General features: G+C 41.5%; 2 protein-coding genes across 2 annotated transcripts in view; one reads left to right on the forward strand and one right to left on the reverse strand.

Annotated features, from left to right (window-relative positions):
• The window catches only part of PRKN (parkin RBR E3 ubiquitin protein ligase), an 808128-nt gene extending 795065 nt beyond the window's left edge, over positions 1–13063 (reverse strand). Inside the window, exon 1 of the mRNA XM_075146290.1 lies at positions 12706–13063. Within this exon, the coding sequence (XP_075002391.1) occupies positions 12706–12886 (181 nt within the window). The 5' untranslated portion in view covers positions 12887–13063. The remainder of the gene's footprint in view (positions 1–12705) is intronic.
• Positions 13000–20061, forward strand: part of PACRG (parkin coregulated) — a 261585-nt gene continuing 254523 nt past the window's right edge. Inside the window, exons 1-2 of the mRNA XM_075146291.1 lie at positions 13000–13259; positions 13582–13770. Coding sequence (XP_075002392.1) covers positions 13624–13770 — 147 coding nt within the window. The 5' untranslated portion in view covers positions 13000–13259; positions 13582–13623. The remainder of the gene's footprint in view (positions 13260–13581; positions 13771–20061) is intronic.

Genomic DNA, 20061 nt, shown 5'->3' on the forward strand with positions numbered 1-20061 from the left:
AACACTATTCCTTGAATTTTGAGGGGAAAAATTCAATGAGTGCTAATGCTTCTACTGATGTAAAGGGTGTCTTCGAGAAATAGCTCACACAGTAGTCTTGAAAAGCCCAGATATTTCAATTTCTTGTGATTCATACTCTTTTGAAGTTAACTAAATATCCTTAGCTGTATACAATGAAGTTATTAAATCTGATATATTAGATGTGAGACACAAGACAGTTCTATTGTCTAAATTTACTAGGAAAAAAAAAATGAATCAATGAATTAAGAGGGGAAATTCACCACTGAGCAAAACATTTAGAAATGCTAAACAAAAGATATAAAAGATATAGAACAGCAGCATAAACAACAGGAAAATATTGGAAAAGCAAATAAAAGGAACTAGTGGAACTATGTCATCACACAGAAAAGCTTCACAGTTTTAACAAAACAACACTCACATTAGTCATCACAACAGCAATGAACAAAACCAAGTGTATCTTGTTTCTGGAAAGACAAGTTTGCCTTTTTTATTTGTTTGTGGTTTTTACATATCACAAACAATTTACAAATGTAAATGAATTTGCTTCAGTGCTCATCTGTGTCATCATAAGCAAGCTTAGTACGGAAGCCTACTGCTTTATATAGGACACCAAAAAAATTTCAGACATTTGTAATGATGTGAATAAGTTTTCACAGATAGACTAAAGCAAACAAGGATGTCTGACTCTTATGATGACAAATGTATTGTTCATACCACCTTCACAAATAACAGCACAACCAACACCTTTTGATGGCAACTGCTCTCTAAAAAGCTGTGCTTTCATTTCCTACACATTAATATATTATAACCTTCCTGTCCTTTAAACTGCCATGGAATGACAAGCTCTTTCCTCAATTAGTATCTTCATTAATCTTTACCAGCTTCTGAAGCTCTTAAACAATAAATCAAATCAACTTCTAAACGCTTTTTTTTCATATACTCACGTCAGGATTGCGTACACTCTCAGTAGAAGGGCTTAGGCTTAGAGCTTGGAGGCAAAGACAAACTATGATCTCAAATCATAAGAGAATGTCAAAAGAATTTCCAAAAGCATGGAATACAACAAAGCAAGTAAAAATATTTTTGTTGTTTTCTTACAAAAAGATCTATGCTATAGGGACAAATAATACACAACAAAAGAACTTTTGACATACACAGAAAATAAACACACAATCCCATTGGTCAGATTTCCAAAATCAGGGTTAAAAAGGGAAGACATTAATGGCAAGGCACTCCTTGAGAACGTTCATTCGATAACCAGCTTCCTTTCATCACTTCAACTTAGCTCAAACCAGCTGAGTACAGAAAATCATCCATCTTCCTTAACAATCATAACTCTAATAAAGCTAAGGGGTATGGGTTAAAAACTGTATGCAGGATCCAGGTAATTTATTTTGGAGATATTTAACGGGCAATGACCATGGATGTGTGTGTGTCGTTGTCGTCATTGTTTTCCCCCCTCCAAAGATAAATGGAGAAGAAAATAATGGCATATAATATCACCATTTCAGAGACCATCAGAGGGGATGAGAGCTTTAAAATAGTTTTAGAGTCAGAGTTTAAAAATTTTCCTCCATTGAGATTGTTACCATGAATAGAGGTATTAATTTCTGCAGACAGCCTCAAACGTTTCCAAAGTCCAAGAGAGAGCTTTTGCTGTAAAAATTTACTCTAACTGCTTAGAGATAACAAAGCAGGAAAACAGTTAACGTGGTTAATTTCTCTGAAGCATATAATTTACAATGCCTCTTCTTTTGGAAGGCATTGTGATATATTTAGAAGGAATTGCTGAAGATTTTGTGGCTTACCCATGATAGGCATGTAGCCACTGTAAAAAAGACATCACTGAAATGTCCTACATAAAGGTACCGTGTAGTTAATGCATCATAATTGTGACAAGTTATTTACTGAAATCTTTTCCCTGAATTAATGAGAATTCATTAATCAGACTGCCTTCTTCAGAAGAGATGCGTATTTACCACCACAAATAATAGCTACCACTGTACAAATTTCTCAAGGGCATGAAATAAAAACCAGTCTCACAATTAAATGTTCATTAATTTCTACCCTTAAGATCGCTGAACTGGAATTTAATATTTGACTAATGGCTGGAGAACTTAAATGATTCCTGTTGTCTCTTGTCATTTTGACAGGGATTTTGTAATAATGTGGCAAATCTCTCACAGTTGTTTTCATACGCCTCAAAGAACAACTTTTGTGCTATAATTTTTCCTGGGTCAAACATTAACAATACTAATGTAGACATGAACATGCTTATTGAGAAAAGTGATGCAACGTAGGAGTTACTGCTTAAAAGCCAGTTTAATACAATCAGGCAGACTTCAGCCTACCTCAAAAAGTGCACAGCAATGAACGAATTCTTTCTCCATCTTGTCCAGCCTCAAGAATAAGACAGATAAGAGGGTGCTGATGGATTTTTCTACATCAGATAAATCTGATGGATTTTTATCCTTATTTTGTAAGGTCATCCATCTTTCCACTCTTTTTGCACTGATCAAAATACAAAGGGAGTGGGAGAGGCCTAAGCTACAACATTTGGAAACTGAAAAATCGTTACAATACAGATTTTGAAGAACATAATTTACCATACTAAAATTTAGTTACTTAATGATGATGAAGTCAGTCCTCATAAAATGCAAACATTTGCAAGATGCCACACACTGTAGTTCAGAAGGGAGAAATCATGTACTGTGAAATAATTTACAATTATATAATTAAAGCTTGCCTGCTAATTATCTCCAACCTTTGTAGTGGCATTCTGTGAATTCTGGGTATACAGCTGCACATTTCTAACACGACCATTTTTCTTTCTTTTAATGGAAGACTTCAGACATCACTGACTACATTTTGTGTTAGAAGTTGATTTTCAGTCCAACAATACTTACGTACAGTGCATCATAAAAAAAAAATCATTAAATAATAAAATTGGGTAAAAAGAATGAATTGTCTCTCTTTTACATGAGCTTTTTTGGCAAAGTAACGAAGCCTCCACTAATGGTTTTACTCTCCCATGGGCTTCTACTGAATATAGGAACTTGAAAAACCTGCACCATTCTCAGTATTGTTTGCTTCTGTGACCTGACCCCTTACGCAACTGACAGTTCCATGGTACAGTGTATGCTAGTCCAATTAACTTATTTCAGTAAATGGGGATACATGTGTTTCCAATTAAGAAAGCTACTCCACCTCTTGAGGCAATGTTATCAAAACAGAATCCAATATCTTCGGTTTTCAATGTATCTACAAAAGACACATACATTACTTTGGCAGGGATTCTTAAGCAGTAGCATTTGCTGTTACGCGTTCCAAAATATTTTTTAAATTTCCATATTTTGTTAGCATAGGCCTCTTCCTAATTGTTTCTGTGAATAAGTGGAATTTGAAATTCTTAATTTTATTCTCATCTCACAGATAGGCTGGACCAAATGTTTTGGCAACAGATATTATATTTAAACATTACGTATGCAAGAATTTATCTTTCCTGCTACAAAAGTTGTTTTCAGTTTATCTTTCCTAGTCACTCAGATAAAGAAGATAGGAATTTAAATATAATCTTCTCCTTTATAATGCCTTTTGCCCAAAGGACTGTGAAATCTTTTGTCAGCTCTGGATATGTTCCCAACATCAGCAGGAGCTGAGCATACTCTGCAACAACTGAGGGTGAAGACGCACAAGAAGGACTAAACAGATCAAAAAGCACCCTGCTAAAATTATTTAGTCCCATTTTTGCTATCTCCTTCTGCATTTTCCACCTATCTTGAGCCAACTTTGGTGTTCACTGTGCCCTTCTCTGATGATGATATCCAGCAAAAATGGACAGGTTTTTTGCTACAATAGCAAGTTGAATTAGTTCAAGTCAAATTAGTAATATTGTCAGTGAGAGGAATGAGGCAGGATGCACAGATGGCAGCAGAGAATGGGAGGGAGGAGCAAGGGAAAAAGAAATGGTAGCAAAACCTTTTCATGACTGATTCAGCTAGATCAGAAGTCACTTACACAACCCTACCACAACAGGAATTTAGCACAATATAGAGTCAGATCTTAAATTAACATACATACATATACATGCACTCACCATTCTAGTTACCACTAGGTAACCAGATAATACAGAGAAGGACGGTGATTTTGGCAATGGGAAATAATTTTAAGAAACCGCCAGATCGATATTCTACCTGTAGGGCCCTATTGAAAGACTCAGAAAACTGCACCAGAACATCCTTAGCCACTCCTTAATTAGTCTCTAATGTGTCTTGATATTACAATATTGTTATTTTGTGGCCATATATTAAAAAAAAACAAAAACAAAACACCAACCAAACCAAAAAACAAAAATCACTTTCCTTCCCCCTTGCTACTTTTCTTTCGAAAAGAAATCCAAGCAGTCTTCCCATCCCTCTTCAAGGAAACAAAGAAATCCAGAATACTCACGTATATCCAACAGAAACCAGATGTCTTTTGAAGGTAACCTATTTGATATGATACTTGATATGATAACTTTCTAAAACCTTGCTGGTAAAGTAATAACAAAGCATTCTGTAGGAAAATAATCAATAAAATATAAATCCAGTAAAATACACAATGTTTCATGATGCAGTTCTGTACATACAGTACAATACAGTTACCCTAGCAGAAGGAAAAAAGGCTCAAAACAACCCCAACAAAACAGATCATGCATACGAAATGCAAGTAGTCTTCGATATTCCGAGATTTAGGTTTTGTTTAATCAAATTAACTATCAGAAAGATTATTTGTGAAGCAAATGTAATAGCAACCTATAACTCAAACTATTATTCCAGTGAAAAGGACATATTGTAGTGGAACCATCCATAGATTACATACACTAAAATAGAACACCAAGATGACAATAACAAAAGAAACCCAAAATCGCAGCATGATATCATCAAAATATCTAATGACAATTAGACAATTCCAAAAATACTTCCCCTTTGGTTGCTAAGCCGGCACCATTATTTTCTAGTCTGAATTAATTCAGAGAAATTCTGAAAGAGTTTATTCTCATTTTACTTCCTCAACGTTATTTTCGTAACAATGAGAAATAGAAATATTTATGCAGAAAGTAAAGATTACCAACACAATGAAAAAGAGTGCAACACAGAGTAGTGATCGGTCATCCAGATAGCTAAAACCTTCACCCAGGCTCCCATTCTCCCTTTACTTGATTACTGTTGTATGAATCACATTTCACTGTCAAAGCCCTTTGCAACCTGTCTCTACTACCACCTTCATCTCTCATTCACTACAGAAATGCTGACCTGCCAATGCTAACTACCTAGAGCCCATCTTCTACATTTTTAAAACAGTTTGGAGCCTTCTCCCATGTTTTTTATTCTTTGAGAGATATTTCCTGAAAAATTCCACAAAGCTGCCCCAATATCTTCCTTCAAATTTAGTTTTAATCTTTTTTTTCTGTAATACCTATTGAAAACTCAAGAACAGATTTTCAGGAAGGCAACATTATTGCCAATGTTGTTGACTAAGAAATAGCTCAGCCAATCCAATTGTGGGTTGTCACTTACCTTACACCAACACTGGTTCTCAGCTGATCCAATGGTAAGCAGATATAGAGTATTAAATAAAAAAAAAAAATTAAAAACCCCCACAAAACAAAAACCTCCCATGCTCCTAAGTAAGTGCAGTTTTTGACAATCCAGGTCACTTAACTAGCTCACTCTGGAGTCAAATGAATATCAATGTCAGCTCAAGGAACACATGGTTGTTTAAGGGAAGGCACCAAAATGTTCTCCTTTAGGTGGCCATCAGCTGTGCTACACACCACCACCATTTGTATGTGACTCAGCAATTTAAAGGGTCAAGCAATAAAACAGTGTTAAGGGATGCCCCTTTAGTCACACCCACATAACTTTCATGTCACCATACTGTGAACCAACTCATGGAATTGACCCAGATTAAAAAGAAACTATTTCTTTTGGATTAATTTTTGACTTCACGGTGTGCCTGAACAGACAGTTGCTCTGCTGCAACTGAAAGATTAGTTTGCTGGTGTAAGAGCAGGAATGAGTAGAAGCAGCAATACCTAAAGACAGCACTGCTGTAGCATGATTTTTAATAAGAAAACAAAGCCTCGTACTAACCTATGTTTTGAGTGTACCTATTAACCATCATCCGTCTCCTGTGTTATACCTACAGTATTTAGCACAGGTACGGTGGTTTTTTGTTCTGTATCTATAAAACTCTCAGGTACTGTGGTGCTACAAATAAAATGTTTAAATGCCTGGAACAATTCCTTATGAAACAGATATATTCATACGTTGAATCTGCAACTTGTTGGTTTTTGTTTTCCTCTAACACATAAAACAGAAGCATCTGAAGGAGCTGTTTATCAGTGGTGTACTTTACTGACCAATGTTATTTTTTCCCGTGTTTGAAAATACATTTCTGTAGTCTAATTTTAAATTTTTTTAGGGTTTTTAAGGGGAAAAGAAGTTGGGGAACCAACTATACACTGAATTTCCACTGGATTTATTTTGCCTTTCAATTAAATCTTTAAGAAGCCTACTTAATTCTGCCATCTAAAAAAAAAAAAAACAAACTGGAAAACTATTGAAGTTACAGAACTGCTAGCTTCCCATGGTAGGAATAATATAAAATATCAAACAACATTAGAACATGTTAGCCTTGTTTCTTCTTCCAAATTTTAACACAAGTATTTACTGAGTTCACTAGTATTTGCTTGACATAAACAGTGAAACAGTTATTTGATTAATTTTTATTTATAAAAGGGCAACATTATTGTGACACGGTACCATCATAAAAGCTGCAGGCTGCTAAACAGCTGCAAAACGGGTTACTTGCTATTTATGATAGTCTATGACTAGCACTTGAAGACACATTCCCTGTTACAATCTTAAACTTCTTTACCACAGGACAGAAATTAGCAATGCTGCATCAAATTATAAAGCTGTAAATTTTTGCTACTGAAAAAATTCTCTTATCAAATTAATTTAGGTACATAAACCTGTAGGAAGTTTTTGTCCAGTTCTTGTCAACCCACAAAGACTATCTCCTGTCATCTTCAAAATAACACCAGTGTATTACGCTTTCTGACCAATCTGTCTTCCTGACACTGATACCAACATGGAAGAAGTACCAATAGGAAACTGGAAATGCTAGGAGGTCAACTGACGTCTTTCAGTGCTTACTTAAAAATAAGAAGTCCTCAGCTTGATTAAATCCTCATATTTAGTTGACCATCAGTATTTTATCCTTTAAAGCAAATAAATAATAAATAAAATCCACAACTATACCAAGCAGACCACGAGCCCTATTGTTATTACCTATATTTTTTCTTTCCAAAGTAAATTACCTCTAATAATTTTCTGTACTTGCTAATTAAAAAACTTTACTGAGAATTAATCAATGAATAGCTAATTATCCAAATCAACCAAAAGGTATTTCATATTTAAAATCTTCATTACAAAATATGTTACCAATTCCATTAGTTCCTGGCTTTCAAGAACAACCATGCTCTGTTTCTAAACACACATTTAAATAGAACCATCTCACCATTTCCTCACATCTTTTACTTCATGACTATATCATTAGTTAACATTGATTTCTATCCCCCCTTTCTATCTCCCCTTTCAGAAGATTTCTATCTTCCCCTTTTCAGGTAGAAAACAATTGGCCTTAAAATTATCAATAACCATTCTAAAATAACAAGAAGTTGTATGTAAGCTAGCTGCAAACTCATTGCGGAATACATTTCAGAAATAGTTCAGGCCCTGTTCTATATTCTTTATGCGTCCTCACGAAAGCTCTCCAACATTTCGACAGAGCACTACCAACAGCTCCTTGTGAGGCAGCAGAACTGATACTAGCGATGACAAGCAGAGTGCAACGCATCCACATGGATGTTGTACTGAGTTTATTTATCAGACCTTACAGAGTTCAGCCAGTTTTAAAAAAAAAAAAAACAACAGACTGAAATTGTGTAACATTGTCATATTGAACAAAAAAAAAAAAAAATGAAGACCTATCATCGAGATCTTCAGTATAAACATTTTTTCTGCTCTGACCAAGGTAGAAAAATGCACTCTAGTATTTTACCAATGTCACCTGTATCAAAAACACTAAGAAAATGTTATCTTTCAAATATTGAAATAGGTAAAAAAAAGTTTTAAGAATCTGTGAAATAAATTTGTGAAAACTTCTACACAAATGGCTGAGCAAATTATTGTTTTTTTCCAACAGAACATAATTTCCAACTTTTTGCCAAATCTAAATGTCAAATTTAAAGCATCATATTAATACCACAAGTACCAGTCTTAACCTTCAACTCATGATCTATACATACGTCTTTCACCCTACTGTAAAGCTAGTGCTGCTTAAAACTTGTGCTCTCTATGCACAACGCCAGTGGGTTTCTGCTGCTCTCTGAAAATCTAAGCATACTCTGCCTGGTGCTACTCTCTGTACGTCAAGTCAAAAATATGATACAGTTAAGCTCTTTGAGAACTTACACGCATGTCAGTATAGTCCAAAAAGTATGTTAAAACAATTGAAACATAAAGCAAAAGTGTGCAAGTATTCATACCTTATCAATTCTGGCACAGGCACCTTGGAGCCACTATTAGGACAGAATTTACAATAAGTAATCAAATATTATTTTCTGCCAAAACCTCAGGTTTGGCTAAGATTTTATCAAAGATTTTTGCTTGGTTCTTGACCACACGACAGAGTAAACTCTAGGCATCAGCACAGTTAAGAGCACCCAACTGCTGGAGGCTGCAAAACAGGCCTAGTAAGGTTGATCTCAATCACCGCTTTGTTTGTGTCCAAGCAACAGTATTGTTGATTGGGGAAAAGGCACTGCAAGAAGTCACCAGCAGACCCTACCCCGACATCAGCCACAAACCCTGAAAATGTGCTCTCAAGGCACCTAACCAGCCCAGCATTACAAGAGAGAGACAGAGAGAGCAGGTGGTGGCAACTCCAGCTAGTGCTCATCAGGCCTCTAGGCTGATCCCTTTTCTCTCCATTGGACACAATTTACCATTAAACTCATGCTGCCTAAATTTCACTACCTATGCTGCTGAAAAGCTTTGAACTAGCTGCAACAGATAGACATTTCCACTGTCCCTCCACTGAAGCACAACGAAGCCACTAAGAAAATGTGAATGCAGAAAAAACTTGGGGATAGGAAGCAAAGTGACAAAAAAAAGACACAAATCTGGAAATATGACATGAAGTCTCGTAAGCTTAAGGTAAATAGTAGTACAGAAGTTGTCTACAGAAATGCTTCTATCTACAGTAAACTCCTTTGAGGACTGGCTGACAGAAGACAATGAAGTACGACACTGGTCCTTCAAGCAGCGGATATTCAGCTCATTTAAGTTGCAACACTGTTACAAATATGGAAAGCAGCATGAATTTGGCTCCCCAGTTGTCAGTAATTCATGCAAGGATTCCGATCTTGCATCAATCAAAACATATACATATAGTATTCTCTAGTCAAAATGAAAACCACTAATTAAACACTCCTTCATTTATATAATTAAGTATTTTTCATTATTAAAATAAAATTAAATACATAAATAGAGAAGTTTCCTGAAGTCCTTAACTGAACAGCTCATCAGCAAGTAGTATAAATAAATTGTAACTTTAAAATAAGCAATGTATGCATAAGCGGAAGGACTGCTGAGGAATCATTCTGGCAACTTCACTTAAAAGTGAAGCACATTACCGAACAATATTCTAAAAGCATTTATAAAAGCAAGAGCCATCTTTACCATTTACCTTGATAAATATTTTTAAAGATATACCCAAGAATTAAAATTCCAGAAGCACTCATGAACTCAGTGCAACACCATGCATGTTACAGCTGTCATAGACTTTCCAGATAAATTTGTCCATGGAATTTCTACACAAATGGACTGTTACATAATTAACTTGCTGTTATGATATTCTAAATGCATGAAAATAAATACAGTTACATATTTTGAAGGCCTCCCTCAAGGAATAACCTCTTACTGAAAATAAGCATATACTATTTTTTTTTCTTTCCAGGTAATATGTTAGCACTCAGAAATTCATTTATAAGCCAATCTTTCTCCACAAATCTCTGTTCAGTCAACAAAAGCTAACAAGGCAGGAGAATGTAATAACAAGCAGGATGGGAAGTCATACGAAGACTATTAAAAGCCAGTTATACAGGTCAATTTTCTAACGTGTTCTGGAATGATAGGTGCTATGGAAAAAAGTCTTCTTCAGCGAAGTATCTTAAAAACTTTCAGGGGGCACGAGGGGGGGGAATAAAAATAAAAAGTTCAAAGAACAACCATGAGCATGGTCAAACACTTAGAGGAAGGTGGAGTCAAAAGGTTCACCTATTTCACTGGACAAAAAATAAGAATAAAAACAGAGAAAGAAGAACAAAAGAGAATAAGAAAAAATTGTAATACTGACATGTTAATCAGGTTTGTTCTCCCTATGTCACAGTACAAGAACAAAGGGACACAAAAAGAAAATAAGAGATAGGAAATTAAAAATCAGTTAAAGGAATTAATTGTCACATGTTACACAATTATATTGTAGAACTCCTTGCCACAAGAACTCATGAGGACATAAAGCATTTCCAGAGATATGAAACTATAAAACATTTTGGAAAATACACCATGTGCTTCACAGGATAATTCTTTAAACACTCAGGTCAAAAAATTGGGCACAGATTACACAAATTATTTCACGCTCCCCCTCCTGCCCCAAATTTTGCCATGATATTCCTAGCTCATAAGCACTTAGAGAACACTTTTAAGAAAGCAGGAAATTGGGCTAGATCTCTACATCATACGTTTTGAATACAATTCTTGTATTTTCAGAGTGAGGGGGTTTTTTCCCACTAAAATAACAGGCTGCTGCTTAAATCATTTAAGGTTGCAACTCATGTAAATGTGTGTTTATAAATTTGCAGCTAATTGGGATGTACATTTCATAATCAATATTCACAAACATTTCCGTCTGCCACAGTGAAAATAAAATTATAATTCCTCAATCATATAAATGTTACCTTCATGCGCAGTAAGTAAACATTTAGATTTCAGTATGAGGGCTAGAGGCATCAACTCTGCAACCGCATGGGCAGTCCCTTATGTAGACTCAACTTACTTTTTTAAAGCATTCAAAAACAAACACACACTGCAGTTCTTTAAACACATGCATTTTGTATACCATAACAAGATATCAAGTCAGCAGAGGAGATAACATTACAAGATGAAAGACAGTAGAATACCTCAGCCTCTGTGTTTTCCTTAAGCCAAGCCTTTAATTTAAAATATTCTCTGCTACATAAGAAAAAACCAATAGTCCAAATGACAAGAAAACCCAGTAAGTAAGGTCCCACAACTGGGAAGAAACCATTTGCATAAATATTTATACAGACTGAAAACACCACATAAATAACTGCTTTTAACTTTCTTTTTAGCTTTTGCAAAGCTGGAAGAAAAAGAACATTACCCAAATACTTGAGTTCATATACTCCTAAGAAACAAAATGTCTAGTTGAAAAACCCATAGGATTCTGGGACACTTTCAAGATATTTAATTTAAAAACAATAAGTATTTTGACAACAAACTGCATGCTTTTCAACTTGATCAAGTCTTATATAGACAGCAACTATGACACCTACACCGAAGATGAAACAGCAAGCCTGAGGAAGGCAAGGAATTGTTAAAATACAAGTGCATCTACTACATTTTATAGCTTTTACTTTTAAATAATTCACAAAATTGAGAAAGTGAAAGCAAGATGAAATGTGTAACGAGAGGAAAGGACTACAAAACTGATCCTGTAATTTGCGGGACTCCCCAGGTATAGATTCATCTCACAAATAACAGATGAAAACCCACTGCTGAAACAACCGATTCAGATGACATACCAGCATTAGATGGGTACAGAAGCCAACTCAAGGACCAAATGGACAAACTCCCAACATGATTAGGCCCAAGTTGCTTCTTTTTCAGATCACCACCAGCAAGCACCATGCCAGACCAGTAACATGTATGTATACTGGGCAAGGCCAAAAAGTTCACAAATCACACAAACCTTGCCCGGCAGTATTTACAATCGATATACTGAGGGGATACAAGAAATGATTTTACAATGACCTCAATCACAAGCCCTTGGCTGGCCGTTGATGGGTCATCCCCCGCCAGAGGGGTAAAGGACAGCACTGACCCCTCAGCACTTTGACCCCGACTCCTCTGCACAGCCCCGCCAAGTGCACCAAGTGCTTTAACCAGAGCCGCCGTAACAAAGGCGAGGAGCCAGCGAGGGCACAGCCCAGCCGGCTCCCCCTGCTCCGACCCGGCCCCCCTGGAACCGCGGCCACTGGGCGCCGCGCAGTGCCGGCTCGTCCCGGCGGGGAGCCGCCGGGGCAGTGACAGCGAGCACCCGCCACTACCCGCAGCGGGGTCCGAGGCGCTCCACCCCACCGAGGCACCAGGGGAGGCAGCGGGGGCGGACGTGCCTACGGTGACCGAGGGGGACCGAGAAGGACCGAGGGTAGCCAAGTCAGCCCACACCACCCCCCGGGGCCGATGCGCCACTGGCGGTGGCGGCAAAGGGGCGGGCAGGAAAGGGCGGGACTGCATCCGGGCTCGTTCGTTCCCTGACGCGCTCACTCACCTATCATGGCGGCGGCGGGGCAGGGGAGGGGAGGGGAAGGGAAGGGAAAGGAAAGGAGGCGCGCGCGCGCACCCGTGCTGGCGGCACGCGCCGCTTGAGCGCCGCCCTGCAGCCTTGAGCGCCGCGCGGCTGCGGACCGGCCGGCGCGAGCGGCGGGGCGAGCCGGCGGCGGACTGCTCATGCGCTTCGGGGGTGGGGCGCGGGGCCTTCTGGGTAACGTAGTTCTCGCCGTCTCACACCTCCTAGCTCTCCTCACGTGACCGCCTTCACTTCCCCCCGTGTTAATTACTGTCTGTTAATTTCTGCCGAGCGGCGTGGTGCCTTCCCGGTTTCCGGTGTACCGGCCTGTGGGTTGCCCGGGGCGGGGCTTGCCGTTGGCGTTAGTTAACCTCGTGCTTCCCCCGCGCACGTGACCCCCGCCGGCAAGGCGGCGGGTTGTTGACGCGTTGCCTAGAGACGGGCGCGAGGCCGGGGACGCGTGCTAGCGCCGGCGGTGGCCAGTGCCCGCCCCCCCCAACGGACCCCGCCGAGGAGGCTGGCGGGTGGCGCAGGGGGTGAGGCGGGGCAGAGCCGGCGGGGGGCAGGCGGGGTGGGAAAGGTCCTGGGGGGGGGCAAGAAGGGCAGGTGGTGATGCAGCGCTGGGGACGGAGGAGCGGGAGCGGTGGGGAGGGGAAGGACGAGCTGGGATGCAGAAGGGGGCTGGGGGGGGCCGAGGGGCGAGGGAGGAGGCGCAGGCGAGGAGGCCTGTCAGGGGCAGGGAAGGCGCGGGAGGGGTGTGTGGGGGGGTGTCGCTGGTTGGGAAGGCGACGGAGGCAGACCGACTGCGTTTTCTAACTTACTGGGGGCGGGGCGTTGATACTTGTTTGTTTTTTCCAGTCTGTATTTTGCTTCTGGTCCGTCGAGGACGCTGGTGGGGAGATGGTAGTGGAGAAAGCGGGCTCAAGCCCCTCAAAGCCCATAGGCGACAAGTGCCCCCAGCAGCAGGAGCCACTGGGGCACGTGAAGAAAAGCAAGCAGCAGGTCTCCGACGGATTCACTGTTAAAGCCATGATGAAAAACACTGTGGTATGTTTGCTGCTAGTATAGAGGTGGTGTTAATTACTTTACTCTCACGTGTCCAGGAAGCATAGTGAGTTAGAGCTGGGGATAAAGCATGTCAGGAAGGTGTGTGAGTTGCTACAACTTTATCTGGAGTTTGCTGATTGCTGAAATTACCTTCAGACTTTACAGAAGTATTATCATAAGGTAACTGTGGGTGCTTGTGGAAATTGTGATGCTTCGCCTCCAACCATATTGCTTTGGTGCCACAATCTTTCTGTATTGTTTTGTATTAACAATGCATGTTCTATTAAACTGTCAGCCTATAGAATTGTGTGCAAGGCTTACTACCTCACATTTAGCAAAATGCTGTCAAATGATACTGTAGTATTATTTGAAAGTGTTTTCATATACTGGCACAGTGTGGTATAAATTTGATGTAAATGTTACATAGGATGGCAAAGATCTAGAAAGTATATTCATTTTTAAAATAAGCTTGAAAAATAATAGAAAGTTTCCACACGGTATAGGAGAATACTAAACTGGAAACAAACATTAGTTCTCCATCTCATGGTTCAAAGACAAAGAGGACTTGATCCAGCAAGCTTCACTTTCAGTAACAGTCCCAATTGCTAATGAATTTAGAGGTATGTGAGTGAAAATACTAGGATAAAGGCCTTTCAATTTGCTTTATATTTTCTTGTCTACTTTTGTCGGATTTTAGGAATAACAAAAGCTTCAGCTAATACAGAATGCAAATGTTCAACATAGAATCATAGAATCATAGAATCATTAAGGTTGGAAAAGACCTCTAAGATCATCGTGTCCAACCTGTAAGTGGATGAGCTAATATGAGCACACATTTGTGCTTAAACTGCTGAATTGTATTTCTCTTTATTTGGACACAATTCAAGGTGTTAGCAAAGTCTTGTGTTCTCAGGGTTTTTTTAATTCTATATATTCCTCTGACAACAGTTATGAAATACATTATTTCTCTTGTTTTGCTGAAACAATCTTCCTGCAGCAGTCTCTCTGGACTTTTTATCTGTAAGAGCATCCTCTTAAAAACCCAAACAAGTCCATCTTTAAACAAATTTTAAATGGAGTAGAAATTGTGTATATTAAAAACTTTCTCCTTATTAGTAAAACTAAAACATGTTTCACCTTAGTGGGAAGAATATAAGGCAAAAACAACCAAAAAGCCCCTTTGTTTTAAAGATTGTTTGGTTGGTTTGTTTTTAATTCTAGAGATGCATGGAATAGACTATAACTCAGAGAGTGTAAGGATTAATTTTTAATAGACGTTTCCTCTCCTCTGGACAAAATTCAAGTCTTGGATATTTGCACATATTTGTTTACACCTTGATATGTAAAAGACACTTGATTTCATCTAGAAGAATCAGCAGTCTTTAGAAGAATCAGCAGTTTCAGTGGAGTTTGAGAAATATATATTTAATTTTTAAAAAGGAGCTGTGACTCGTGAACATAACTAGCTATGAGTTTAATGAAAATTTAAGTTTTCTTTTAAATACTTATAGAGTTTTAAGTTTTATGGCTGCAATTCTAACTTCCTAAACATAACAGAATGTTAAATCATGTGGTACTGTCATTAAGCAACAGCAACCAGGTAAATCTGCTGCCTTTGGAGCTACTCATTGAATCATAGAAATGATGTTTTTTTGGCATGGACTCCTGGAGATCATCTAACCCAAGTTCCCATTTGAAGTGGGCCTGTCGCTAGCAGTAGATCAGGTCAATCACGGGCTTCCCTAGCTAATCTGTGAAACCCTCCAAAACCAGAGATTCCCTGACCTGTGAGAGCACCCTGTTTCGTGGCTGCCCTGCCTGCTTGCGCCACTGCCTGCTCCCTCCATGCCTTGTTAGAGGTAGGGTTAACAGCGTTCTGACCCCTCCACAGGTTCTGCTCATAACTGGGTAGGAAGCAGTGAAACTGTTGGAGGTCCTGGGAGATTTGTAGTGCCAGGACCGTATTTTGCAAAAGCTCCGAATGGGGACAGGCAGCCACTGGAATTATTTCCCAGGGGTCAGTGTGCAAAAAATCAGGATAGAGTAAGGAATATCTCACTGCCACTCTGTCTGTGCAGAAGTGGGTGTCCCTTTTCTCTTTTCCAACAACTGGTTAAATGGAGCTTCTGATTTATTAAGTACTTACTCATCAGAGGTTGACACAGGTCCCTGCTCGGGGCACCAGGCGAATCCCCTCCCAGCCTCCCTCACCTTCCCAGTTGCCCTCACACAACAGATATGGGGCCCTGGAACTTGAGGGCCAGGCAAATGAGAATGTAGATAAGGGTCCTTCCAGGAGCTTGCCCAGGGTGAGTTAATCATCAGTCCCACGCATTACGACTGCCTCTGCTAAGAAAAAAAGGAGGGCAATTGTCATAGGTGATTCCCTTCTGAGGGGGACAGAGGGCCCAATATGCTGACCAGACCCATCCCACAGGGAAGTCTGCCTCCCTGGGGCCCGGGTTAAAGACATTACTAGGAAACTCCCTGGTCTGGTACAGCCCTCCGATTACTACCCGCCATTGGTTATACAGGCTGGCAGTGAGGAGGTTGCAGAGAGAAGTCCAGAAGCGATCAGGGCACTGGGGCGATTGCTGGAAGGATCAGGAGCACAGGTAGTGTTTTCCTCAATCCCTTCAGTGGCAGGGAGGAATACTGAAAGGAACAGGAAAACACACCTGATCAACACGTGGCTCAGGGACTGGTGCCACCAGCAGAATTTTGTCTTCTTTGATCATGGGGAGGTTTATACAGCACTGGGCCTGCTGGTGACAGACAGAGTTCAGCTGTCTTACAGGGGGAAAAGGATTCTCACTCATGAGTTGGCGGGGCTCATCGAGAGGGCTTTAAACTAGGTTCGAAGGGGGAAGCGGATAAAACCAGACTCACTAGAGAAGAGCCTAGGGGTGGCACGCCAATGTTGGGGAAGAAATCGGTAGCCCAGCCCAAGTGCATCTACACCAATGCACGCAGCATGGGCGGTAAACAGGAGGAGCTAGAAGCCATTGTGCAGCGGGATAGCTATGGCTTAGTCTCCATCATAGAAACGTGGTGGGATGACTCTCACAATTAGAGTGCTGCAATGGATGGTTATAAGCACTTGAGAAGGGACAGGCGAGGAAGGAGAGGCGGTGGAATAGCCCTATATGTTAGGGAGTGCTTCGATTGTCTAGAGCTCAATGATTGTGATGACAAGGTCAAGTGCTTGTGGGTAAGGATGAGGGGGAAGGCCAACAAGGCAGATATCCTGCTGGGAGTCTGTTATAGACCACCTAACCAGGATGAGGAGGCAGACGAAATATTCTACAAGAGGCTGGCAGAAGTTTCACAATCGCTAGCCCTTGTTCTCATGGGCGACTTCAACTTTCCGGACGTCTGCTGGAAATACAACACAGCAGAGAGGAAATAGTCAAGGAGGTTCCTGGTGTGTAGAAGATAACTTCCTGGCACAGCTGGTAAGCGAGCCTACCAGGGGAGGTGCCTCGCTTGACCTGCTGTTTAGAAACAGAGAAGGACTGGTGGGAGATGTGGTGGTCGGAGGCCGGCTTGGGCTTAGCGACCATGAAATGGTAGAATTCTTGTTACTTGGTGAAGTAAGGAGGGGGGCCAACAAAACCGCTACCATGGACTTCCGGAGGGCGGACTTTGGCCTGCTCAGGACACTGGTCGAGAGGGTCCCTTGGGAGACAGTCCTGAAGGGCAAAGGGGTCCAGGAAGGCTGGACATTCTTCAAGAAGGAAGTCTTAAAGGCGCAGGAGCAGGCTGTCCCCATGTGCCGCAAGAAGATCGGGCGGGGAAGACGACCGGCCTGGCTGAACGGGGAGCTCTTGCTGGGATTCAGGGAAAAAAGGAGAGTTTATCACTTGTGGAAGAAGAGGCAGGCAACTCAAGAAGATTACAGGGATCTCGTTAGGTCGTGCAGAGAGAAAATTAGAACGGCAAAAGCCCGGCTAGAACTCAACCTGTACACCGTCATGAGAGACAACAAAAAATGTTTTTACAAATATATTAATGACAAAAAGAGAGCCAAGGAGAATCTCCATCCTTTATTGGATGCTGGGGAGAACATTGCCACCAAGGATGAGGAAAAGGCTGAGGTACTTAATGCTGTCTTTGCCTCAGTCTTTAATAGTCAGACCAGTTATCCTCAGGGTATTCAGCCCCTTGAGCAGGCAGACAGGGACAGAGAGCAGGATAAACTCTCCATAATCCAAGAGGAAGCAGTTAACGACCTGCTATGCCACCTGGATGCTCACAAGTCTATGGGGCCAGATGGCATCCACCTGAGGGTACTGAGGGAGCTGGCGGAGGAGCTTGCCAAGCCACTCTCCATCATTTACTAGCAGTCCTGGTTAACTGGGGAGGTCCCGGACAACTGGAGGCTAGCCAATGTGACGCCCATCTACAAGAAGGGCCGGAAGGAGGATCCGGGGAACTACAGGCCGGTCAACCTGACCTCGGTGCCGGGGAAGATTATGGAGTGGTTCGTCTTGAGGGCACTCACAAGCCATGTGGGGGACAACCAAGGGATCAGGCCCAGCGAGCACGGATTCATGGAAGGCAGGTCCTGCTTGACCAACCTGATCTCCTTCTATGACCAGGTGACCCGCCTGGTGGATGAGCGAAAGGCTGTGCATGTGGTCTACCTGGACTTTAGTAAAGCCTTTGACACTGTCTCCCACAGCATTCTCCTAGAGAAGCTGTTGGCTCATGGCTTAGACAGGTGCACTCTTCGCTGGGTAAAAAAACTGGCTGGACGGCCGAGCCCAGGGAGTTGTGGTGAACGGAGTTAAATCCAGCTGGTGGCCGGTCACGAGCGGTGTTCCCCAGGGCTCAGTACTGGAGCCAGTCTTGTTCAATATCTTTATCAATGATCTGGATGAGGGGATTGAGTGCTCCCTCAGTAAGTTTGCAGATGACACCAAGCTAGGCGGGAGTGTTGATCTGCTGGAGGGTAGGAAGGCTCTGCAGAGGGACCTGGACAGGCTGGATCCATGGGCCGAGGCCAACTGTGTGAGATTCAACAAGGCCAAGTGGCAGGTCCTGCACTTGGGTCACAACAACCCCAGGCAACGCTACAGGCTTGGGGAAGAGTGGCTGGAAAGCTGCCTGGTAGAAAAGGACCTGGGGGTGCTGGCTGACAGCCGGCTGAACATGAGCCGGCAGTGTGTCCAAGTGGCCCAGAAGGCCAATGGCATCCTGGCCTGTATCAGAAATAGTGTGGCCAGCAGCAGTAGGGAGGCGATCATGCCCCTGTACTTGGCACTGGTGAGGCCGCACCTCGAATCCTGTGTTCAGTTTTGGGCCCCTCACTGCAAGAAGGACATGGAGGTGCTGAAGCGTGTCCAGAGAAGGGCAACGAAGCTGGTGAAGGGCCTGGAGCACAAGTCTTATGAGGAGCGGCTGAGGGAACTGGGACTGTTTAGCCTGGAGAAGAGGAGGCTGAGGGGAGACCTCATCGCGCTCTACAACTACCTGAAAGGAGGTTGTAGCGAGGTGGGTGTTGGTCTCTTCTCCCAAGTAACAAGCAATAGGATGAGAGGAAGTGGCCACAAGTTGCACCAAGGGAGGTTTAGATTGGACATTAGGAAAAATTTCTTTACTGAAAGAGTGGTCAGGCCTTGGAACAGGCTGCCCAGGGAAGTGGTTGAGTCACCAACCCTGGAAGTACTTAAAAGATGTGTAGATGTGGTGCTTAGGGACATGATTTATTGGGCATGGTGGTGTTGGGTTGATGGTTGGACTCGATGATCTTAGAGGTCTTTTCCAACGTTAATGATTCTATGGTTCTATGATTATCGATAAAGTTCTCATGGAAGGCTTAGGAGTTGACTGGAGGGTTGAAAGCACAGCAGGCAAATATAGTTAAGACATGGTAATTCTTTTTGTTAACAGCATGACAAGGCACAGGATTGTCAGCAACGTGTTCAACATCCCCAGGTCAAACAACTAGGTACAGGTGGATAGCCTTTGGTGCAAGCATGCAGTGAGTCTTAAACTCCTAGCACAGAGTCTAACAGATTACCATTATGCATATATGACTGTAAATATTGTAGTAAAGGTTCCAGAATTCTTTGATGTTGCTTGTGCAAAGAGCGTTTTACTAAGCCATTCTTCATGAAAGTTGCTGGATAAAGTTTTCGTCTCAAGTCTGCTTTCATAGCCAGTAGTAAGTACGGAAATTAAGTACGTAAAATACTCAAGACTTATCTCAGCTCTGGCTAAATCTAAAATTTACTTATTGAAATACATTACTCAATAAATATTCACAAAAAAAATTGTTCCTGAACT

Source organism: Calonectris borealis, chromosome 3 (genome assembly GCF_964195595.1).
Source record: "Calonectris borealis chromosome 3, bCalBor7.hap1.2, whole genome shotgun sequence".
In the NCBI taxonomy this organism is placed as follows: domain Eukaryota; kingdom Metazoa; phylum Chordata; class Aves; order Procellariiformes; family Procellariidae; genus Calonectris; species Calonectris borealis.